Source organism: Pollicipes pollicipes, unplaced genomic scaffold (genome assembly GCF_011947565.3).
Source record: "Pollicipes pollicipes isolate AB1234 unplaced genomic scaffold, Ppol_2.1 Scaffold_7261;HRSCAF=8764_pilon_pilon_pilon, whole genome shotgun sequence".
NCBI classification, from domain to species: domain Eukaryota; kingdom Metazoa; phylum Arthropoda; class Thecostraca; order Pollicipedomorpha; family Pollicipedidae; genus Pollicipes; species Pollicipes pollicipes.
Window position 1 is genome coordinate 23480065 of NW_023597054.1, and position 25336 is coordinate 23505400.

General features: G+C 51.7%; 3 protein-coding genes across 4 annotated transcripts; 2 read left to right on the forward strand and 1 right to left on the reverse strand.

Moving 5' to 3' along the window:
* Positions 1-7138: 7138 nt before the first annotated feature.
* Positions 7139-14741, forward strand: LOC119112393 (U3 small nucleolar RNA-interacting protein 2; the record flags this gene model as incomplete). The annotated part of the gene is made up of 8 exons (XM_037236573.1): positions 7139-7371; positions 7788-7856; positions 10313-10508; positions 11044-11292; positions 12594-12718; positions 13255-13448; positions 13772-13969; positions 14396-14741. Coding segments are annotated over exons 2-8 (1371 nt in total), but the record flags the coding sequence as incomplete, so codon positions are not given.
* Positions 14742-16033: 1292 nt separating this feature from the next.
* On the forward strand, positions 16034-22553 carry LOC119112251 (DNA replication complex GINS protein PSF2). 2 transcript variants are annotated; one of them, XM_037236352.1, is made up of 5 exons: positions 16034-16107; positions 17989-18209; positions 19560-19697; positions 20865-21026; positions 21744-22553. In XM_037236352.1, exons 2-5 carry the CDS (start codon positions 17991-17993, stop codon positions 21789-21791), a joined length of 567 nt encoding a protein of 188 aa, XP_037092247.1. In that variant the 5' UTR covers positions 16034-16107; positions 17989-17990; the 3' UTR covers positions 21792-22553. The 2 variants fall into 2 exon arrangements, with proteins under 2 accessions (XP_037092247.1, XP_037092246.1); XM_037236351.1 differs by having other exon boundaries at positions 16041-16111.
* A 151-nt stretch (positions 22554-22704) lies between these two features.
* LOC119112249 (glycine receptor subunit alpha-2) lies at positions 22705-24609 on the reverse strand. Its single transcript, XM_037236349.1, has one exon. It carries the CDS (start codon positions 24569-24571, stop codon positions 23258-23260), a length of 1314 nt encoding a protein of 437 aa, XP_037092244.1. The 5' UTR covers positions 24572-24609; the 3' UTR covers positions 22705-23257.
* Between the last annotated feature and the right edge of the window lie 727 nt (positions 24610-25336).

Genomic DNA, 25336 nt, shown 5'->3' on the forward strand with positions numbered 1-25336 from the left:
TTGTTACTACGTGGGATTATAACCTCGTTTTATCGTTGTTATGTTGCTAAGCGTTGTTGGCTGACAGGATAATGCGGAAGTGTTGTGAGTGATTGTGATCTGTTCTTCGCTCTTCTCGCTGTCTTTTTCATGCAGCCATTCTAAAAATCCTATTTTCTCAAACGCACGGTGAAGGTGTGGGAAGCAGTCCTTTTTAAGAGGCTCGTCCTATTCGAGGATAGACGTTCGGGCCATATTTTGCCCAGTTTTCGTCAAAGCGTGACCATGACCGTACGGCAATTCATGAAAAAACTGCCTTGCAATTTGGATCCTTCCTTCTTATCCATTTTGGAAGTTCCTACCTCCTTGTATTTAGAGGCACTGTGTGTTTTATTAAAATCACCGTCTCATATGAAGCCATGATCCGAGCGTTACTAGCTTGTGCATGGCATTCTGGTCTTCTTTAGGAGCAGGGTGGCGGTCTTACTGAACAACGTGAACACCAAACCACCCACAGGCTTGGTGCGATCCTGACACAATGTCTAGTCACGCTGGGGGTTGAGGGTGCAATTTGACTTACCAGGTATTTTTGACACAGTTTCGGAGCGTGTGAAGGACGGTCGGCGATCCATGTGGCAACTATGTGGCATCTCACCGTATCTGAAAACAGCTAACAGTTTGCTATGTCGGAGTGGAGCAGATCGACCTTTTCACCAATTATCCTTAAGAGTATAAGGCCTTAAGGACCTTAAGGGCCACGAACTGTGCTAGAATTTTAATTTGGCTGAAACGAGAAAAATATACAAATGCAATATCAGCTATCAGCCCCGCGAAATCCCTAATACTTGACTTATCACTGCACCACCTTTCCGATTTTCATACCGATTTTCCCGCATTGTCTTTGCCTGTGATGCCAGTGCACGAAATGCCGCTTTAGTGGAAGTAAGACTGGGGCGAAAATCGCGTTTCCGTGGGCCCGTGTGATGTTCTAATTTCTCCAAAATTATCACTGTGTAACGGAAGATCTCTTGCGAAGGAGGGGTACTGTATGGATAGCGGAAGTACCCCGCAGCTTTCCTCACGTGTAACTCAGCCAATTGTCGTGGTAGACGCGGCTTCTTGAGGCAACGCCTCGGATGTTCCGGCTGGGAATGCCCTCTGGATGACACACATGGTCAATTACAGCTGTCACACGTGCAGTCGCGCCTTAAATGGCTACTTGATACTGTAATTTTAAGTATCGGTTTGCTTGAAATATGTTCAATTATTGAAGCGCACGGCCCGCTGCTCACTTATGCAGGCTTCCAGGCCTATCGTCGCGGTGAAAGACAGGCCCCCTGGCCCGGGGTGGGACGCCCCACCCACTCGGCCTGCCCCCTGTTTCGAAATTATACACCTACAAGCACAACACGGTTTAAACTTGACTTCCGTGCCAATCCCGCTTTATTTAACGCGACCGCAATGCAAATAGAACAAAAAGAAACAATAGGGTCACGAATCCAGCAATCCCTCCGTCAAAAAGTCTTGGTGAAACATGAGCGGTCTACACGCTGGGCTGGTTACGCCACCTTATCTTGATCTAGGGATCTTCATGGCCAGAATTTTCGATACACGATCTTCCCACTCGTAGGCTCTGCTAGCGGCTCATAACCAGACCTACCTGACTGTTCACCGTGTTACAGGACTCCCTTTAATGACCGTAAAAGTTGTTCAGAATACCTTTCACCTGAACATTTTTCGACAGTGGGATAATTATATTATCGCTACCAATCGTGAAAAAGCGCGGCCAGCATCACTTGCTGCGTCTTGCAGCATGTACACGACATCTCTGGAGGTCTGCGTCGATACTGAGCTCTCTCCAGAGCTCTCTCTAGCGGTGCCTATCCCACCCAGGGACCGGCGGCTTTGTCCGCTCCACGTCTGCTCCAATCCAATGGGTCGATGACGTCATTGTTCATGCAGCATTGTCCGCCCCACGTCTGCTCCAATCCAATGGGTCCATGACGTTATTGTTGATCCAGCATTGTCCGCTCCACGTCTGCTCCAATCCAATGGATTCGTCACGTCATCGTTGATGCAGCATTGTCCGCTCCACGCCCACTCCTATCCAATGGGTCCATGACGTCATTGTTGATGCAGTATTGGAAAATAGGCAACGGCAACGGCGTCTATACTTTGCACCTACCTCAATCCAGCTATCTGCGCGATCCAGGGTGAGTGCTGACTTATTAAAAAGCTTATTTAGCCGGTAGCTATGGGCTACCAACGAATGGGGCGGCACCAGTGCCGGGCTTTGAGGTAATGATGGCTGTCACGCCCAGCGCATACTGTTGGTCGTATGGGCTCTTTACTCACACATGTGCAAACGACAGCGATCAGAGCAGTCGGACGATATATCAAATACATGGATGATAATCACGGGCGTGTTTTATTTACCCCAGAGCGTACGGCGTGCCACCACTGCGGTGGGAATGCCGCTTGTCAAACTCAGCTTCTGTAAAGACATCGGCAGTTGGCCTCTAACCTGTTTTCGCCAGCTAATCGTTCCGTCATGAGGTTCGCCATTAATGGCCTGAGCGCTCGATGCCTTTTTGTCTTGGTCAGATGGAATTAATCCCACGCGACAAAATGTGCACTAAAAGAACTTATACTCGTCATCATGCCTGCTGTCAAAACCTGTGTAGTCTACCTAGACGCGATATTGCTTCTAATGTCAATATTTGCTAGCTACATTTGTGCTCTACCATACTGGCTCACTTAAAAATTGTACCATTCAGCGCTACTCGTAGGTTTGACCTCACTTAAAACAAGAGGAAGCGAACACATGCAATCACTTCGACGGTCGAAATCAGACTGGAAGTTCCCGCTCCGTGGTTTCCACACATAATTACTGCTGCAAGTAATGCGATCGGCAAATCCACGACGGCAATAGTTTCACGTGTTTTTTTTGCTGCTGTGAAAACGCCTTAGTTCAGTGTCGTAGAGTTGCAAAACAAGTTTTGAGGGGCAAGCAAGAAAAACGGCCGTACCAGACCCAAACGCATACAGCACTTTCAAAAAAGCTATCAAGATATCTTCCCCGAATATGACACATTCTGAAAGATGAGGGTCAGGTAGAGTCCGACTGAATATAAAACTATCGCCGTACCCTGACGTTCACCAAAACGCGACATTGTTTGTTCTGCATTGACTTATATATGGCTAAGTGCGCTGCACGAAAATACTCATCTTTCAAAAACATATACCCACCATTGAGATTCTGCTACCTGATCATGCAACCCTAGACGGTCGTTGAAAGCAAAGTAGCCGAAAATTGACCGGGAAGGTGTGACATCACGGGCTGACTAAGTCACAGCGTAGCCAGCGTCAGAGAGTGAGAATAGGCGCTGACGCGCTCCCGGTGTACCTGCAGTGAGGGAATGTTCCGCGACATTTTTTATGTGTTCTGCTATACGTAATAATATAAACGTCATGTCGGGTAACCGAGATCAAGTCAGGTCGAGTTCATAATAGGTCAATGGGATTCGATTTACAAGGATGACAAGCCAAACCATGTAATACATCCAAAATGCAACATCATACAAGTTCCCTTGTAGGTCCCTGTAGCACCCACCCATCCTGGGAGTTTTGTTCCTCTACCGGCGTGTCCGAATTTGGGTTGGGGGCAGAGACTTAACGGAGGGCCGCCGAAACGATGGGTTCCTTTATTTCAGTACAGGCGCGCAACCAGAGACTTGGCGAGGGAGGGGCACAAGGCTCGCAAAGGGCCCCCCGATAGTAAAAACCAAACCATACATCACCGAATATGACCCATTTGTTAATCCGGGCATGCTTTTTCACCCTAAGTTCTATAACTGGAATAGAAGCCAGAAGCTACCGCGATATCGATTCCGCCTGAAATTTGTAGGCAATCAACTGAAGAAAAATTATGTGTCAAACGACTGCATGAAATAAATTACCAGCGTTCTTCTTTGTACAACGGTCCAGTAGACGTTTTCTGAATCCATACAAGTCAGGAGTTTTGTCGGAATCTTTCTCTGGGGTATGGGGAGATGTCAGGCCCATGCGAATTTAGATTGTAGATCGAAATCGGTCAACAATGCGCATTGACTTGGCCAAGCCATGTTTGTCTGGAAATGTTCAGCACTGAATCAAATGTTATTGATGATGCAAATGATGTACGTAGTTTTGAGCATGAACTCTCGCAAACCTTTAAAAACCCGCGACTCCACACGTTGCAGTCTCCGTAGGCAGCGCAGCGTCCGCCCCGTAGCCAACACCAAGCCATGGCCAACGGATGGACGAAACTAGTGACACATTTGACAGAAGTACCCTTGAACGCTATGGACTTTAAAACGTACATATAGAAGGTAGCCCGTCGAAGATTTCACCTGTGCGATTTTTAGATTGATAGATTAAATAGATTGGCCTTTGCAGCACCACTTTGTGTTGCTGCAATCTAGCCGCAGAACTGGAGGAGTGAAGGTAAAATCTCTATTTTTGTGTTGCTGCAGCTGTTGATCTGTCCAGAGGACAGCTTCAAAGATGTTGCAAAGATACGCCGCGTCTAAGGTTTGAACGGTACGAATTTATTTTGTTAAGGCATTCGGAAGTACTACTCCACGACGGTCGCTCTCGCGCGCACGGCACCCGCCGCCTGGTGTTACTTGCAGTGGCCACCGTCAGTCGGTTTTACGGAAACCGCAACCCAGACTTTCGCTGTCCTTGATTCGGAGATTGCAGGCGCGTAGGCTCAAACATTTTGATCATTTGCTTCGCCAGTCCACTCTGCAAAAGAAGAAACGTTCTCAGGCAAACATGGGATGGTCTCATTCGATATCTGAGCTCATTTCGACCCACTCTTTTGAAACACTTGTGAGGCCCATTCCTTGTCTCCGGAAATGAACCCTCCTTGAGAAAAACACTAGGGGGCACATTATTGTTTCCAGTCAAGGGCTGAAGGGCCATTTCGTCCCACTGCGGGGTGTCTTCCGATAGCCATCCTGGCGACACGGGGAGGGATCCCTGGCCGATCCGGAGGCCCCAAGAGGGATGCATCATATCACATTGGTCCCCTCCCTGACGCGGGAGGCGTTCTGACCCGCGCAGACTGCAGATAACCCCAAATTAATGCAGGAACCCCCACTGACGTAATAACATTCCTAATCGCCACAGGTGATCAAATAATTGACACATAGACCCTTGCTCGGCTTAACGGGCTCATGCCGGAGTTGGGTTGGAGGGTCCACCTTTCGGTACCGGGGGCCCTTCCTAGCACAGGACACTTCCGTCGCCTAAACGTTAACAATCGTCATGAGCTGTCATGTTTTTTTCCATTGTCAGAGGGCCCCGACCAACGCAGAGGTCGCTGTCATTCGCGGTCCCGGCACCGTCCCTGTTCAGCACAACTTTTTCTGACAGACTCGAGGCCCGTTATTGACGCATAATACCTTATCCGGCACTATGAACCCCTGAATGGAACAGGAGCTCGGCATTGTTGTAAGGACCTCGATCAATGTAAATCGCGAGCCTGGCATTGTCCCTGCTTGGGAATTGGGCCGCCAGAGCTCAGATCGACACGGAGCCGACTGCTCGGTGTTGGTGACCTCTGACCGAAACAAAAGAATGCTCGTTTTCAGGGGTCCCCAGTCTGGGCAAGAGGCTCTCTAACTGGTCTCTGAGATTACGGCCCTACGGGCGGGTACATGAGATGTTTGGACCATTATGTGGCGCGATACATTAGTGGTTACGAAAATTACGCGTTGCGATAATCCCCCGACTAAATCCACTCATTGTGAGTCGGGTAAGAAAGTCAGACCGAGGTCAAACCCAAATTGTTCTTTTTACTGGAATGCTTGCTTAAAGAGGTATAATTTTAACGCTCAATTCCACTTTTTGCCACAAGGACATCAATAAACATCCTATTTGGACTTCATGAAGGTCCGATAAAGTCGCTGACCTCAGATGGTGGCTATCGACTTTTTGTTTTTAGGAACATACCGCCTAGCATAAACCTTGACGCTTACTTAATTCCAAAAATCAAAACAATGTCCCATGTTTTTAGCCACCGTGACCTTTTGCAGGTCAAATCAGGTGACTGACCTGAAATGAAATCAGTGACCTGATTAGCACTTGGTATTCGGGTTATTACGTACAGGCCCTCCTATCCACCCTGCGAATTTGATGCCTCTAGTTTTCTTAGCTTTTGAAGTCTCAGGTGGGTTAAATTGATCCCACACCCACACCCGAAAGGGGGTGGGGGATCACCATTGGCATCCCACTCCCGCCCACGCGCGTGACATTCAACCGGCTACCCGGGTGCTTGTTAATGGAAGCACTATGGAGCTAAAAACAGACCTTTCAGCACGAACCACGCGCGTACACCAATTAACGCGCGCTGGCCACTTGGCACTGCAGCCACGAACCATCTCGTGCGCGCACGGGTCGGACATAATTTTCAGCCACGTTCCGCGTACCGTTTCACCCGCAAGTGCGCTGACAGAAGAAGACGACAGACAGACAGCCATGGAGGCTCCAACACAGGATACATATGTGTGGAGGGCCGTCCGTGAACCAAATTACATAGTATCATGTCCTTTTTCGACCCTATCCCGCTGTTATGCATTGACCTCGTTTCGTGAATGCCCCATCTTTGGTTATGCTGTGCTAGCAGAAGTGAACTCCCAAAGACATAGCTTGCGTTTGGCCCCTAATTCAGCAAGAGGCGCGAGACAAAAATGGAAGTGTTGCTTGACAGCACCCGCATTGTCTGCTGTATTTATCGTTATCTTAACAAAATTTTTAATCACAGTTTAGGCAACATTATGCTATCCGACTTGGCATACCTACGTTTCGGCAAGCACCTCGGTTACGTTCACTTGGCTCCTCCACCATAGGTGCATAGCGTGATGTATGAATGATCGCTGACTTACTACACCGTTACCTGCGGGCCCAAGATATTTGGAAGAAGAAATGTCTCAGTTAAAATCTTCTTGAAAAAGCCGAGCCGTTGTTTTGAGAAAGGCAAACTGCATGAATGGCAGTGAAATAACGCTATCCTTGAAATGTGCGATTTAGCGACGATTTCAGCGCAACTGTTTCCTGTACGACATGCGCAAAGCGTAGCGCTCACGTGTCTGTCGCCCGCGGTGTTTGGTGATTCGTGAGCGTTTGAGTGGTCGTTTGTGGTAGAGCGTTGACACCAAGTCGCTGACACCATTTCACACCATTTCTTGAATAGAAATAGAAATAGACACAAGACACCATTTCTTGAATATGGATTTATTCAGTGTCATATCTTGTGTTGTCGTAGAACTCCTGTCCTCGTGATCAAGCCAGCATCTCGCAAGGCGTCCAGTGGTACGATTCATTGAGTGGCAGGTATTCGCACAGGTAAGTCATCACATTGCTTTGTATGTGATGATGTTTTCAAGCCAACACCAGTGTATTTGATCAGTGTAGGGCTAGAACTATGCTGGCCATGAAACACCACAGACAAAAAAGGGGCACAGATTTTCAGGACATTGGGTGATGGTAAATGTGAATATGCTCCATTGTTCTTGAATCAGGTTCTGCTGAGTATGGATTTTAGGTATGCCCAGGCAAGTAGCCACCAGGCAAGTGAAAAGAGTTGTGTAAACCAAGTGCTTCCAGATGTAATGTGACCATGATATAAGTCAAATATAAGCACATTGATGGAAGCTTTGGCATTGGTTTCCCATCCTGAGCTGCTTTTTGTGATAATTCATTACCACATCAGGCCATGGAGAAAACTTTGATTCTCTGTGTATCATGGTTTTACTTTTCAGATCATCATGCCATTTTTCATCAGGAAGAAGTCAAGTTCAAAAGTCAAGGCAAAGAAAGACAAAAAGAAGGTATGTGCTGTATTGCAATATGTAGGTGTATGCAATTTAAATGTTTTGATGTACAAGTGTATAAAGGGCATGTGATGTTCTACCACACAGGGATGTACATTTCTATTTGGTGGGGGTTCCCTCAACATGGGCTCTCCCCAAGTTTGAAAATAAAGTTGATCAAATCTGGCAAGAATCCTGTTTGTTGGCATAGCTTGGGTGGGGGTGGTGTCACTTTTGACTGCTCAGCCCTGCCAAAAATCATATTGTGAAACTTCTTCCCTGTTACTACATGTTTGTCCACATGCCTTAAAAGATGCATATAGCAGCTCATTGTGTTTATTAAAACATCTGGTCAAAATTATTTGGTCAAACATTGAGCTGGGAGCCAACATGTTGTGATACACATGATAAGCATACAAGTACACCAGGGCACTATATGTTTGCCATTCTGTCTTCATTTCCACTACCTTCTACAGATCCTGGCACTGCGCTGTTTCACGCAGGTAGGGCAAGCATTTGTGTGCCTGCTTTCTTGTGCAAGAGGTTGAGATTGAAATAATCTAATTTTTGCAGTTTGATTCACATTTGTAGCTGTTCTAGGTACTAAGATATAATGCAAAACATGAAAATGGTTGATAAGGGCCAAGTCAATCCGTCATGGATCATGTACATGTGACACATGTCATGTGCATGTTGCATGTTACACCACAAGTTTTTTCAATTGATACCCTATCAGTGCATGCCACTCCCAGGTGTGTCTTAGTCCTACATGCAGAGCTGTGGTACAAAAGGAGTAAACCCCTGGAAAAGAGGAGAATCCATTATCCTAAGTCAAAACATGAAAATGAGTCGCTCCACGCTCTGGGGGCCGAGATGTCGTACAAAAAGCAAACACCATTTACAGCAAAATCCTTCTTGCCTGCTGTGTGAGCGCAACAGGTGGCCGGTGTTACCGCAGATATGGTGTCATCCAATAGCCTGTTCCATTGACACTCCCGAATCGCATCGTACCCCTCATGTGCGGAGATATGGTGCAAAAATGAGAATGGTCGCAAACTAAAAAAAACCATCTTGTCAGCTCGTTTCTTTGCGTAGCATAACTCAAACATGCCGACCATAATACAAAATTAAGGACTTAAGGTAATTGTGGAGTCTTTTCCATCAGTACCCATCAGGCATGGGGATGAAGCCAGGCTTCTGGCTTTGTAACCCAATCCAAGGTGGAGACAATAACATGAAGCTCAAGTCGGAGCCTCAGCTGGTAGCTCTCAAGCTCTTAACTGCAAAGCTGAAGCTGAAACTGATGACGGTATATTTTATAAATACGAAGCCAAATCCGAAGTCAGTCACATCAAATATTGTACACGCGAACACGGAGCCGATGCCAGGGGCGTCGTGCATAAGAAGTGCAAAGCCAAGGCAAAATGATCATAAGTTTACAATCAGAATGCCGAAGGCGACACCGAACCTGGTGGGGCGGGGGGGGGGGGGCGGCGGTATTTTGCGCCGCCGAAACCGTTTTGTTATGTGCTAAAACTATAGTACCAGCAAAAATCACAAGGGTTTTGTGGAATAATTGAGGCAAAGTGTCACACTTGGACGGAAATTGTTGTGGACCGCTCGTGATCGTTTTCCGTGCTAGTGTTTGCATAATGGACATTTAGATTACCCGGCCTTCGTACGGTGTTGATTGGTCCCAAGAATGGCCACGTGGTTTTGGCTTCCAGCCATGTCCGCATCGCAGCCTTGGAAAGTTGTGCGGTACTTGGGGGTAAATGAACAGACAGACTGTCGTATGCCGCAAATGTAGTGAATAAGTCAGCATTGCAAAGCCGGAGCATTTATATCCGCATGGGGCCAAAGTTGTAGCATCCAAAACATGTTCAATGTTGATGCCGAAGCCGAAGCCAGCTGCTAAAAATGTCGGAAGCCGAAGCTGAGGCTGAAGCAAACCGCTTGAACTGGCACGAACCCGAAAACAGCCGGGGGAATTGGTTCAAAGTTTAAGCCAAATCCGAAGCCTTAAGAGGGCATTTACGACTTCGTGCAACTGAAGCAAAAGCCAGAGCCGTTTTCGCCCCACGCCTCGTAACCATGCAAAGGGCATCACTTGGATCAGATCGCGTCTGCTTTTCAGATGATTGCAGCGAGGTATATGTTGTGCAGGCATTAAACCCATGCTTTCTCGAAGTTTAGCATCGTGCTGTATGATTTTTTTCAGAATTTTTTTGCTATTTGTCTGCATTCTTCTATATCTTGAAAGCTTTCACTGTGTTCCTTCGCAAAAAAATGGACAAATACAAACGGCCATCTGCAGTCCAGCAATTATGTATTGACTTCTTGTCATGACATGCTCTCCGGACAAAACGTAGGTATGAAGCCGGGTGCCATTTAAGAAAAAGATACTAACCTGTAAGTATGCTGAGCCTGTGCCCTCATTCTATAGCCGTCAATTGCCAAGTTTTGCCTTCCAGCAGCGACCAGTAGAGGCGCCAGCGGCCAAGCGTGCCCGGCTGGTGGAGGAAGAGGATGAAGAGATCGACAGTGATGAGCTGGACGATGAGCCTGTGGCGGCTGAGGAGCCGGAGCTGTCGGAGACCGAGTTGGAGACTGCTCAGGAGAAGCGTCTCCGCCTGGCCAAGCTCTACCTGGAGGAAATCGAGAGACAAGGTAGGTAGTCAGCTTTAAATTGACATAAGAGGGCTAAAGCCGAGGTGTTGAATGCTGATGGATGGCACACAGCTTGGTGTTTGTGCCGTTGTGGGCTGCATCAAAGGCAGCTCAGGTGTAATGTGAATAGGTGCAATGTCTTTGATGTTGCCTTATTGTTCTGTCGTTGGTGTTGCCGGAAAAGCACACTAATTTTCATTCGTGTGAATAATGTAAGGCAAAATCTGGCAGCTGGATGCCGTAAAATGCCATTGTTTAAAGACTTATTGAAGCAAGGCGTGTTTAACATGTCAGGTCATGCATTCCATCGCTTGTTTGAGTTGTTATGACATATGCTGGTACCTGAGAATATTTTTAGAAGACTTGAGTCGTTATAACATAATCGGGGCAGCCCGCACCTCATTGACAGGCAGCGACGGTACTGTTGACCAGTAACGCTACTTTGCCTCACTCGTGACGGGGAGGGGGGGGGGAGAGGCCACACGGGTCGCGGTGTACCGTCTCACCGCCGGGCTCCGGCCGTCTGACCGTCCAGAGCGCGGCCGGGCCGAGTCGGAGGCGGCGGAGCGGGCCGGCCGCTCGGTGTCGGAGCGGCTGCGGCAGGACGTGCTGGAGCGGGCCGGCCGGCTGCAGCGGCCGCTGGCCGACGCCGTGCGCCGCCCAGAGCCGGCCGAGGTGCGCCGGCTGCGCTGCCGCCAGCTGCAGCTGCCCGTCACCTGCGCCCTGCTCTCGCCCGACGACCGTCACCTCTACACCGGCTCCAAGGACTGCGCCCTCATCAAGTGTACGTACGCCGTTCGCCGTACTTACCGTACCGTACGTCGCCGTATTGTACGTACGCCGCGGCCGGAGCCCGTGGCGGAGGCAGCGCCAGGGCTGGAGGCGGTGCGGCCTACACATGTCGCGCCAGCTGACCACAGTGCTGAACAAAAGAGAGAGAACAGGAAGATGATGGGAATCCTGAACGAGAGATTTTCTGCTGTTTTCAACACGTTGGGACATGCTTTCATTGGCCCCACCGAGCTGTGACAACAATCAGATATGTATCCGAATATGTTATGTATTGAGTACCAAATGTAACGCGCCGATTCGCGTGTTTTGATAATCCACTGAGGCGAGTAGTCCGTCTTCACAAGGGAGACTGACCGAAATCACGTAATCGCACCCAAGATCAGGAGATCGGATTTCCTTATGCATTGCTGTATAAGACCATCTGTTACATAGCCGAACGATCTGATGTGGTCTCTTTGATATGCTCATGAAATGCTCATGAAAGCATGCTGGGGTGGACAGCCACAGTGCTGAGCTAGATGACACATTGCTTTACCAGGAGGGGCGGGAAATAGCTGTATGGACCTTCGTGAATTTATTGGTAATGATTACATTTATTCGCAGCTGGTTGTGCAAGAATGCCGTCGTTGACGTATTTTGGTTTCGTTCCACATACCGTGGCTGCTTACTGCAAGCCACGAGCAGAACAAACATTTGTTGGAAGTATTATTGTAATCGCATCGTATTCTATCTATTGGTTTGCCTACTGCTAGGAAACTACTGCGTGATACGAGTGAAAATAATGATTGACAATGAGTCGAGCGAAGAATAGTATTACTCTAGCGCTTGGTCACCACACTTCACTCCAAGGGTGATTGTGTGGCGTGTAGTCATCATACGAAACATTCCTTATTGGAGTTTGGTAATTTATCGTACTCTGTAGCGAAAAATTGCGCTAGCGTTGCTAATGGCAGCAAGCGGCGGTAACTTCAGGTAGGCAGTCAGCAGGTGTTAGATTATATGCTAGCTTGGCTGCGTAGCTTTGCGTATGTACGCTTTGCATTCGCTGGTGTAAATGTTGTTCTCGCTTAAATCATGGGTGAAAATTGATCCTCCGTGCCGAATATGTATATGAGTGGCTAACATCTGCTCGTTGGCAGGGTGTTTGGAGACGTGCCGTCGCGTCCAGGTGGTGCCGGGAGGTCGGAAGGGCGAGTGGCTAACGTCTGCTCGTTGGCAGAGTGTGTGGAGACGTGCCGTCGCGTCCCGGTGGTGCCGGGAGGATACCAGTGGCTAACGTCTGCTCGTTGGCAGGGTGTTTGGAGACGTGCCGTCGCGTCCAGGTGGTGCCGGGAGGTCGGAAGGGCACGGAGGACAAGCACCAGGGCCACACCACGCACATCATGTCCATGGCCATATCGTCCGACAACAAATACCTGGTATGAGCTCACGCCAGTCTTGGCTGTTCGGAGCGGAAAATATAGAGCTGTGTTGGGTGTCAGTGATAATGCATGCTCGCTTGTTCCATACATGTCGGGCAGTAACGGATGGTGTGTGATCCGGCAGAGGGAATGTCTTGGTTCAGCTGTGCGGTGACGGTGCTGTGCTGTTCAGCTGTGGGGCGACAGCTGCTGTATGGTTCAGCTGTGGGGTGACAGTTGCTGTGCTGTTCAGCTGTGGTGTGACAGCTGCTGTATGGTTCAGCTGTGGGGCGACAGGTGCTGTTTGGTTCAGCTGCAGTGTGACAGGTGCTGTGTGGTTCAGCTGTGGTGCGACAGGTGCTGTATGGTTCAGCTGTGGGGCGACAGGTGCTGTTTGGTTCAGCTGCGGTGTGACAGGTGCTGTGTGGTTCAGCTGTAGTGTGGCAGGTGCTGTTTGGTTCAGGTGTGGGGTGACCAGCGCTGTGTGGTCCAGCTGTGGCGTGACGGATGCTATGTAGTTTAGCTGTGACGTGACGTACGCCGTGTATCGCCAGGTGAGTGGCGACATGAGCCACCTGATCCAGCTGTGGGAACCGGCCACGCTGAGCCGGCTGCACGTGTTCCGCGGCCACCGGGGCGCCGTCACCGGGCTGGCCTTCCAGCGGGGCACGCACCAGCTGTTCAGCGCCTCGGCCGACCGCATGGTCAAGGTCTGGAGCGTGCACGACCGCTCCTACATCGAGTCGCTGTGAGTTCAGACGGCAATGCGCCGCACGCGAGAGAGGTGATGTGGTCACGGGGTTTTCGCCAACCGACCGGTAATGATTAGACAGTGCTAATATCTGTGTCTCCGTTCTCCTAGTTTTTCTCCGAAGAATAAGGCTATTACTACTGTCTTATCTATGTGAATAATGTCCTTGCGAATGCACTGAACAGGTTACGACTAGTAACGATGTGACTGGGCGTGCCAATGGCGGGGCTGCGTGCTGCCTGGGCGGCGTGGCGGCGCGGACGGGCCGCCGTCCGCGCCTCTGTCGGTGCGACGGTGACAGGCTGTGGCTCGCGCCGCAGGTTCGGCCACCAGGACGGCGTCACGGCCGTGGACGCGCTGAGCAGGGAGCGCGCCGTCACCGCCGGCGGCCGCGACAACACGGTGCGCGTCTGGAAGCTGGCCGAGGAGTCGCAGCTGGTGTTCACCGGCCACCGCGACAGCATCGACTGCATCAAGCTCATCAACGAGGAGCACTTTGTGACGGGCGGCCAGGACGGGTAGGTGGAGCTGCAGCCGACGGGAGCGGCGCGTAGGTCATCGCGGCACTCCGGGGCGTTCCGGAGTGCCGCGATGTGATCCACGGCGGCTCTTATGGACGCCGGGGATTCTTCGATGGGCCTGCGTGGTGTTCACTCGTGCTGCCGTTCCCGAAGACGCCAAATATGCATTTGGCGTCAGCTGTGGTGTCGTGCGTTCCGCGCGAGATGTTTTGAAGTTATATTTTCTTTTACGGGTTTTTGGATTGTCACTTGTTTTCTCTTTTGTCTTAGAATGCTCGTAGCATTCGTTTGAACTTGGGAACTGGCGTTTGTGACACATGGCCCCGCCCTGCCAGCCTGAGGTGTCCAGCCGACACTGCCCACATGACTCGGCCCGTCCGTCTGCCGCTGTCCTGTGTGGTGACCGTGGGCGCCTCTCCGCAGTATGGTCTGCCTGTGGAGCGTCGCGAAAAAGAAGCCGCTGTGCTCGGTGCCGCGAGCGCACGGCCTGGACCCGGACAGCCGGCAGCCGCGCTGGGTGTCGGCCGTCGGTGCCCTCGTCAACTCTGACCTGGTGGCGTCCGGCTCGTGGGACGGCCAGGTGCGGCTGTGGCGGTGTGCGGCCGGCTTCGGCTCGCTGGCGCCGCTCATGGCACTGCCGGCCGCCGGCTTCGTCAACGCGCTGGTGTTCAGCGCCTCCGGCGACCGGCTGCTGGTGGGCTGCGGCCAGGAGCACCGGCTCGGCCGCTGGTGGCGGCTGCGCGACGCCGCTAACCAGGTGCTGCTGCTGCCGCTGACGGCCGGCGCCGGCTCCGAGGCCGCGTGACCGGCGGCCGGGCGCTCTGCCAGCCGGCCCCGGCACCCGCTCGTGTCTGTGATGTAGTGTCCTCAGTGCCCCGGGAACATGGACTGTCGCCGGTCTGGGGCGACGGCCCAACTGACTGGGATGTGGTCGCCGGCGGAGACGTGGTGTTGGACGGATGTTGCGCTCAGCAATCGCGACAATACACGACTTGTGCGAAATGAGTATGATGCGGTGTGCCGGCACGCGCTGCGCTGCAGCACTGTGGGGACCGGTGGTGGTGGGCGTTCTGCATATGCACTGCAAACTGCATATTGCACAGGTGTCGTGACATGACTTGGCATTTAGTAGTTAGGTCGGTTCACAAAGGAATGCCTAAAAACACGTGTTGAAAGCGGGTGACACCACAAAAAGTCGCATGTAGTTTGACGCATACCCGAGGGTCCTGACATTGTAATCCAAGACAACCTGCTCGTCGGAATGTAGATTATTCGGAAGGTACAAATGCCTGCTTGGATGAATTTAAGCTACCAGATGTACAAGAAATTCGCAATCTATAAACCACTGCTGTGTCGCGTACAAAGATGGCAAAAATGTTGCATGCTAGGCCAGGAAACATCCACCAAAATTCCTCGTGCTCTTGTTTTCTAAAAGGACACCCATGGCAACCAGACAAGAACCGGGAGAATGAGGCATATCCATGGTATATCCAAGATATTTCCGAAGGGTATGACTTAGCAAAGTATGACGCGGGCATTGTTCGGATCATAGTCTGCGATGGAAGTTCACCGCGCCCAACTCGCGTAAAAAGAACGCCCGCGTGAACATAGCAGTAAGTGCAGACGTCAGATTTCGGCCGAGGGCGCCGTAACAGTGTTTCAAGACTTTAATGAAGCACAAACAAATCAAAACGTCGCAACTGGGAGAGAAAAAGACAACATTGACTTTAAATCCTTACGCAACAAAATAGTCCTCTCAACGGCAGCAGTGACCTTAATATATACATAGAACGGCTTGTTCATGAAAGCAGTAGCACCAAGGCACTACTTGGATTTTCGTCGCCTGCCTCTTGTGCGTCAATCCCGGTAGCGCTTTCCCTACAAATCTGTTTTTTTTTCCGGTTGAAGGTTGGGGAAAACTTTACTCACGGTGCGGTAAATGTGGTATCACTTGTCGACCAGAATCGCTGCCATTTATGCGCGCGAGAATCCATCCGCGCGTAATTTGGGTTTGTGCCTTGGGGCTTGTGTCTGAGTGGCGCCTTCGAGGCGATTATTCAGTGGCGATAATTCTTAAGCCGACATATTTCACCCATGTGCCCAAAGACTCAAAGTGTGACCAGGTGCAGGCATTGGTAGGTGAGGATGGAAACTTCGACTGTTACGCATATTGAGTCTATATCTTTTTGAGTGTGCACGCACCAGCAACCAACAGCTGGAATTAGGCGTTATGATTGTGTTGTAATGTAACCATGCAAGTCTAGCATAGCTTGGGCCGGTTTGTAGAATTGGGCTTAGGATGACATTGTTTTTATTTTATTTGCTGCCTGCTAACCACGTTGCATTCAATATTATTAACTTATTAACCAGACAGTTATAACCCAGCCTCAGTTTTCAAAATCCATGTGCTGCTCCTGACACCTCCCCATCATTGCATGCAGAAATGGTGGCACACATGCGCTATGATAAGGTAAGGCTAGATTTGGCTTAGTGCTTGGTTGATGTTGCTTGAAAAATGTTTTTTGTAGTATTTTTGCCTGAAAGTATCATTACAATTTCAAAATTCCTTGAAAGATTGTCTTTATGGGCTGAAACTGGCAGCAACCATTCACTACCATTGTGCCTGGAGTGGCAGTATTTACTGTGGGGAAAATGATGATATAATCCTGTTAGTTTTTTATTACCTTTGATGTTGTGTTGTTTATACTCATTTTCTTTTTACGTAGGTCTGTTTTCAATAGCTGCAGAAAATACAATTATGTTAGGCACTGAGCTGTGTATATAAACATTGATGTTCCTACCACATTCAGTTGGATGATATGAGCTATTTGTGGAATAAAGTAAGTGGCAAAGTAGTTGTATTGGCATGTGTACCATGCCAGTCTGCAGCTTTCCACATCACTGCAATCTTTTGCAAATACTGTGATGCAGGTCACCATGTTCACCTTTGAGCCTAAAACATTTGCATTGCTTAGCAGTTACAATGAAGTCACATCATATTTGAAGGCAATACATACATCTTGGATGATTAGGCTGCATCAAATTGGGCTAGGAAGGCTTACAAAACAAGTTAAAACAGGTTGAAAACATGGATCAGTTCTGCAGTACATTGTAATAGTGGCAGACTGAAGGATAGTAACCTGCCTAGCAATAATGCTGGCTTCATGTGTTCTTCAAGTTGCATGGCATGTGGTTCTATATCATGGCATATTACACAATTACATGGAAAACAATTGATTAGCATTGTCATGTGTATAGTTGAAGCACACAGTGTGGAAGGCAAATATTATTATAATGTAGTAACTTCAACAGTTTTTGAGGAAACCATATTTGTTTGTAAAAATGCATTGTAAGCATGACAAGCAGCAGCCATCATTGTTATTTCACGAAGTGTTAATCAAATGTGACAGGAAGCTTATTTGCTGCATAAAGTCTGCACAATTTGCTGTAGGCCTTCCAGACCTCATTGAACTATAAAAAGCTTATTTTACCTTTCCAACTTGCTAAGTTTTGTAGCATTTTGCCCAAACCTATGATAGATGCAAGAACAACCCAGACTTAGTTTAAATGCTACTTGTCAGCAAATATTAGTTGGTCACATTCTGACACTGCTGTTCCTATCATATTGTCTATGTTATTCTATATTCCTTTTGGGGCTCTAAATCCCTGGTGGTCAGGTTTTGCAAACATTTCACCTTGAATACAGTGTGCTTGAATGACCTCTATATGAAGTTATACTTGCATTGTACCATGGCCACACTTGACACTTCCAGTCATTAGCAGTGCAGCCATTCACACATGTTAGGGAATCATGGGAGGGATGGCTGAATATGCAATGTACAAGATTCCTGTGTAGGCCTTACAGCCACAAGCAAGTCAACCTATTAGGTATGCTAGTTTTTCCACTCATCACCTGCTCTAATTGCTTTGCTTCATGTTTATGTATGAGGACTGCACATTTCTTAGCTGAACTATGTATGCTCGCTTGTGTTGAGAGAGAGTCTCGTCCGTTTCAGAGATGATCTCCCCGGACGAGATGGAGTTTCTGGCGGAGGGCGGCACGCTCAATATCATCCCGAACTTCCAGCAGGACCGACTGTACCTGATCGGCGGGGACGTGGGCCCTTTCCGGCCGGCGCTGCCCGTCACCGTGCCCGTCTGGCTGGCCGTCAACCTGCGACAGCGCAGCAAGTGTCGCATCGTGCCGCCCGACTGGATGGACGTGGCTCGCCTGCAGGTGGGCATGCTCCGGACCCGACCCGACCCGACCCGACGCGACTCGACTCGACTCGACTCGACTCGACTCGACTCGACTCGACTCGACTCGACTCGACTCGACTCGACCTGACCTGACCTGACCTGACCTGACCTGACCTGAACCCGTCTTCGTCCTCGTCCTCGTCCCCGTCTCCGACTTCGACTCCGACCCCGACTCCGTCTCTATCTCTGTCTCTGTCTCCGTCCTCGTCGTCGTCCTCGTCCTCGTCCTCGTCCTCGTCCTCGTCCTCGTCCCCGTCCCCGTCCCCGTCCCCGTCCCCGTCCCCGTGCCGATTCACCGAGCACGGGGTGACGCCAGTGGTGCGTGTTCCTCCGGTAGAGTGGTGATGTTGGCAGCACAACCTGGCGCCTGTGACGGCGTTCCTTTCTTACGTCAGTTACGTTCATGACGTAGGTATGCGTAACGTCGGCGGCCAGTGCCTCTCTGTTATGGCGGTCAGGTCAACTGCTCAGCGTCATGGTCCTCTGGTTATGACCCTGGATCTCCTAGCCAGGCTCGGCCTCAGTCCTTACGTTTGAGCTGCAGTTCGTGTCGCAGTGCTGCTCTGGCACCCATGCTGATGGTCCATTTTACGATGGAATGAAGTTTTCACTCATGTGTTGGTTGGTGTAGCCCTCCAGTGTTGACTGATCCCGTCACCACTGGCCGGTTCTCAGTCGTGACACCAGTCCCCTGGTGGTGATGCTCATGATCCCTCCAGTGATGGCTGATCCAGCCACCTTTGACCGGTCCTCAGTCGTGACACCAGTCCCCTGGTGGTGACGCTCGTTATCCCTCCAGTGGTGACTGATTCCGTCACCACTGGCCGGTTCTCAGTCGTGACACCAGTCCCCTGGTGGTGACGCTCATGATCCCTCCAGTGATGGCTGATCCAGTCACCTTTGACCGGTCCTCAGTCGTGACACCAGTCCCCTGGTGGTGACGCTCGTTATCCCTCCAGTGGTGACTGATTCCGTCACCACTGGCCGGTTCTCAGTCGTGACACCAGTCCCCTGGTGGTGACGCTCATGATCCCTCCAGTGATGGCTGATCCAGCCACCTTTGACCGGTCCTCAGTCGTGACACCAGTCCCCTGGTGGTGACGCTCGTTATCCCTCCAGTGGTGACTGATACCGTCACCACTGGCCGGTTCTCAGTCGTGACACCACTCTCTTGGTGGCGACGCTCGTTATCCCTCCAGTGGTGACTGATTCCGTCACCACTGACCAGTCCTCAGTCGTGACACCAGTCCCCTGGTGATGACGCTCGTCATCCCTCCAGTGGTGACGTTCGTTACCCCTGCGGCAACCTTCGTCGTGCTGCCGACAGGAGAAAAAGGAGGAGGAGAAGAACTCCGCACATTTCACGCCCATGCCCAGCGATCACTACATGGAGGTAACGCAGCTGATGATTGACGTGGCGCCTGGAGACCTGCCGCGGGCCGATGAGATACGCACCATCATCAAGGTATGCCCCGCCGCCGACACTGTAGTCAGAGACTCGGAACGCGCGCGACGCTGGCCTGCATTGGGACGGAATTATGCTGAGGTCATGGTGGGAGGGGAGGAGGGGAGGGCTTGTCGCCGCGGCGCGCGCCACATGCAGAGTGTTGTCACGGGCCGTGCCGCCGCTCACATGCGGCTTGAAGGCAGGTAGCCCTTCACCCATCGCGGTATGACTCGGCCCCGAACGGGTGGGTTCCCAGGGAATCTCGCGCGTCGACCTCGCGCCCCGATGTGCGCGACCCTTAACGTTGCTGGCGGCGCGAGTGCGTGTGTCTGAGCCCCACCTAAACAGCGTGGTTTGGCGCGTGGAACATGCGCTCCCCGGGTCACTCTCGACGTGAGGTGATGCGAATGACCTGAGTTGCAGGTTTTATCCGGTTTGCTTTTGGCTCCGACACATGGAAAGCAATGCATCCCTGCGGTTCACGTAGCGCTGCCTTTCGATTCCCTGAGCTTTCAACACGACAGCTAAGGGCTTTTTCTCTGCGTTTAGTGCCGCACGGTCTTTTGTGCGATCTCATGGCTCGCTTTCTCGCGCACCATCGAGTGGAGACCATCGCTAAGGATGGCTTGTTGCGTGAGCACTTTCCCGCGGTCCAGGCGGTCCGAACTAGGTTTAGTAATGACTTTTGTCATAGCCTTTTAGCCAACAGCACTGAGTATTTCAGCGTGTCGTTCGATGTGATGGCATGGCCGCTTGTCGTCGGGGTCCTCCCCCTCCCTTTGTCAGGGAAGTGCGGAGCCTTCAGTAGGGCTCAAACCCAGTTGGTTGTGTCTTGAAGGGGCCGTGCCTGTCACGGGTACACGGGTACGGCAAGCCAGGTAATGTGGTGAGCACTGAACGTCGCCATGCTATTACGTGCTGAGGCAGCTGATGATGATCTGTAGCGAGGGTTATTCCTCAATAGGTCTGCATATGCTGCTGGTTATTTGCATGCCTTGTATCGGGCCAGCTGCACAAAGCTTTGATCAAAAGATGCAGTTTGGCTTGCCTGCCAGAAACCTTTAGATGGCCGTATATCTAGCACGTTGATTGGCCATCGTGGCTCTAAGTGGGAAGGCGCGCTCTGTGACCATGGCTTGAGCAGTGGATGGCTGCGAGACGCACCTGCCCGGCTGCTGTCCCCAGGACATCTGGGACATCCGCGTGGCCAAGCTGCGCTCCTCGGTGGACGCCTTTCTCAAGTCCAACTCGTCGTACGCCAAGCTGGACCACCTGACGCTGCTGGAGCTGAACACCGTGCGCCCGTTCCTGAACCACTCGCTGGACCAGCTGTACCGGGTCAAGAAGGTCAGTCGGTCGGCGCCTGGGTCGGAGACGCGTGGCTTGTTCCGTGGCGACGTCCCGCGTCCGCAGCTGTCACGGCCACTGAGCGCTGCCGCGCAGCAGCTGCAGCGGCTCACTTCGAGGGGCATTTACAGCGCTCAGAGGGTCTCTCTGCCGACAACGTCGAATCCCATTTAGCCGAACTCATCTGCTGCTGTATGCTGAAACTTGACTGCAGCTAGGGTGGCCAGGTGCTCTTGGTTTCCGACGAACACCGTGCTGCTGGACTTGGCGTCACTTATCAATGTTGTGTTCATCGCTGGCACCTCATGCCATCGGTTTCCATTTCCTGTGTGCGCTATAGTTGTTTACGTTTAACGAAATCTAACTTCAGGTGGCTAAAGCCTCATTTCAGTATGCCATTACAGGTTTTTCGACCGGCGACGGCGGCGACGATTCAGTATTAGCTCCTTTTCCGATCCAACCTCTTACGTCCCTAGTAGGGAGCGCAATGAGGCTTTGTGTACGGTCTTGGAGATGCCACCACAGATGCCATGCGTGATAGATGTGCGATCTGGACCTGATGGTTGCCGATCTCATTAGCATGTACCCACGGTATTGTGAGACGACTGCATGAAGAAAGGGTAGGTATGTCGTCTTCTAATATGTATGTAAACATCTCCCAAGACACACCGCTACTGTTACAAGGTCATCGCTCACACTGCGACTCATCTTCGCCAGGACACGTACCGGAGTTTGACGCAAGACAACAGTCGGCTGGCGTCGTGACGGCCGTGGTCTGGCCGTGGACAGAGGCCCTGCCGCCGCCGTCGTGGCCGCTCTGGCTTTGGATCGTCAGTCGTCGCCTCGGTGAGCCGGTCGTGACCGGCCTGGTCTGGCCGCTGACAGAAACCGAACCGCTGCTGCGGGCGCGGAGCAGGACCGCCGTGAGAGCCGCTGTTAGCTCGGGGTAGGACGGCCGTGAGAGCTGCGGTTAGCTCGGGGCAGGACCGCCGTGGGAGCCGCTGCCGTTAGCTCGGGGCAGGACCGCCGTGAGAGCTGCTGTTAGCTCGGAACAGGACCGCCGTGAGAGCCGCTGCAGACAGGTGCGGAAGTCCGGACGGCGAGCGGCGTCGACCGCAGGGCCGGGGCCAACTCTGGTGGCGGCTCCATCCGTTGCCGTGCAGCACACCACGCCCACGAATGACAGGCCAGACTACGGACGCCAGCGTCTGTGCGCGTTCGAGGCTGGATGGACGTCGCTCGCTACCATCGCGGCGTGGTGCGGCCAGCCGACGCCAGTGACATGGACGGCCCTTCTATCAGACTGTGCTTGTGAGGCTTGTCTTGCGATATCGAGCCTGATAGGCCGCTATACGTGAGGCTGACCTTTGTACGGTGCAGTGCGCGCCAACTGCGGTATCAATTGCGAGTTGCGTGGGTCAGAACCTCTGCAAGCATTTTGAATGGTTTTGCACCTTTGTTTTATAAAAAGCAAGGCTGGTCAAGCATCGCCTGGCGTCCAAAACGTTAGTTTTGAGGCAGTCAGTTACAGTGTACTAACTCGCTGCGACTGACTAGGGGCATGATTCGTAGAAAAGGTGCCACGCGGTTTGTGTTCACGAAAAAACCCACGAGATAAATGGTCGCACCTTGTTACAATTGCCGTGCCTGGTGGTCTCCACGTATGACTTGTTTTTTAGTGGCTCCGTTGCGTCGTTTTGTATTTCTGGGTCTGATTAATGCAACTTGGGCGACTGGTCATAGCTGTGTGGTTATATTTTACCTGTCACGTGATACGAAACGCTAGTTTTGCAAACAACCGACGATAGTGAGGAAAGCCCCTGAACCTCTCCGATCTATGGAATGGACCCTGAATCCCTCTTGTGGTGCCGGACTCGTTGGGCCGGGTAGCCGGACGACTGCCGAGCACAGAGCACAGCCCCGAGTTGGTGCGGTGGGCGGGTTACTGCCGCGCTCGCCGCTACAGCTCAGCGTGTGATCTCAGCTCACGCCCGCCGCTACAGCATAGCGTGTGAGCCCAGCTCACGCCCGCCGCTACAGCTCTACATGTGAGCTCAGCACGCGCCCGCCGCTGCAGCATAGCGTGTGAGCTCAGCACGCGCCCGCCGTTGCAGCTCAGCGTGTGAGCTCAGCATGCGCCCGCCGCTACAGCACAGCGTGTGAGCTCAGCACGCGCTCGCCGCTACAGCAGTGTGCGAGCTAAGCTCGAGCGCGCCCGCGGCGCGCGGAGCTCAGTGGTTGCCGTGCGTCGTGAGACGACCGACACTCGGCCGCGGTGTGAAGCCGGCCGCCATTTCGGCCGCCAGGAGATGCGGCGGCCGCGCCGCGTTCAGGTAGTAGGCCCAGTAGCAGATGTTGAACAGCACGAAGGCGGCTGGGTACACGATCAGCGACGTCTTCTCGAAGACAACGGCCACGTGACCCCAGCGCTTGTCGCGCTCGTCCCCTTGGTCGCGCCCGAGCGGCGTGGAGGAGGACGAGGAGGCGGCGGCGGCGGCGGCGGCGGCGGCCATGTCGTCGGTCTGCGAGTCAACGGAGAAGCTGACCGTTGCCCGGCGGCGCCCGGTGGGCTGGGTGGTGCGTAGAATCGGCCGGTGCTCCGGCAGGTAGGCCCGACTTGGTGCGTCGAAATAGTCGGACGGCGCGGCTTCGGGCTCGTCGTCGGGCGCGCCGAACAGGTCGTCGAACACCTGGCGGTTCTCGACCAGCGCCACCGACACGGGCGCCAGGAAGCCGAGCGCCTCGTGCTTGTATGCCTGCGAATCGATAAAGTGCAACCGGATATCGACCAGGCAGTGGACGACGGCGACGAATACAAATGAGTAGCACACGACCATCCATATGTCAATGGCCTTGATGTAGGACGACGACGGCGAGTGCATCTCGACCATGTTGAAGAGCGCAGCCAGCGTCAGCATAGTGGTGATGGTCATGATGATGCGGCCTTGCGCATACGCCGGCGGAATGAGGAACGTCAACCACGAGATGATGACGAACAGCACCGTAGGTAAGTAGACTTGCAGCACATAGAATTGCAGCTTGCGAGAAAAGATGAAGACCACGCCGGCGCGCGAGTAGTTCCCTGTATTATATTGCATGGTGGTTGCGTTAAGCATCCGTACGCTGAAAGTGAATTGATCGAGTTTGTACTTTTCCTGTAAAACAATGGGCTCATCCGGATCCCAAAGCACTTTTTGATGAGTGTCCTCAAGACGCCAGCTTTCCATGTACATGGGGCAGTACTGAATGTCCATTGGGAAGTTGTCAAAGTTCATCATGCACGATATGGCGAAGATGCCAAACGTCGTGAACTTAACCTCTCCGACATTACTCATGCGAAAGGATGCTGCTCTCATCAGGATTTCTGGTTCATATACGCTTTCGATCCGCGTGATGTAAACGTCGGGAATCCACAACATATCCTTCGCTCGCGATGGCCGATAGCTGGCCGAGTCATTGTTCACGCGTTGAACGTCAGGACAATCATCGCGATATTCTGGAGGTGCCTGCACTCTAGTGTCTTTCCAGAACTCACTAAACGTCATACTTAGGCTTATTGTTTCAGTAACTTCATCAACACCCGTTATCTGCATGACTTCCAAAGATATTTTAATCGGCAGTGAACAGAACTTTTTCTGTTCTTTCTTCGTTGCCGTGGAACACTGAATACCATGCTTGCGCTTCACGGCAGCAAGGTCTATGGTTGGTTCCGTGAGCCGGTTGTAATTGTGGCAAACTGGGAGCATGCGAGCACATCTCAGGTGGTTGAAACTGGACGAATTCCCAGGATTGTTTGGTTGCTTTGTTGAACCCGTTGCATTTAAAAGCATTGATCCACTGGAAGCTGTTTCTGTGGTTGTTAACAGTGTGCCGTCACCAATCTTCAGTAGTAATGCACACGCAAAAGCAACAGACAGCATACATTTTTTCGATCTTCCAGCTAGTTTAAAATGCATTGTGTTGTCTTGCCTGGTGTCTTGAACGTCGCGCAAGTTTCAAGTCGTCCATCACGATATTTCATACGGTCCTAGCAGCCTCATGACATCAGGTAACGAAAACGCCGTAATCGAATAAATCGGTGAGCTTTGAATGCCGTGCCGAAAACCCTTTGCTTAACAAAGTGAAGCCCATTATAGCAAATGAGCAGTTCACTGTCCGGAAGTTGTTGTCAAGTTGGCGGCCGTTGAGCGAAAAAAAGATTGGTCAAGCACGTGACATTCAGTAGGCATTCATCGGCTTCCGGCCGGATTCCGGATTTCCCGAAGCATTCACGGTAAACCAGAGGTATCGTACGCCAGCATCTGCCAGTC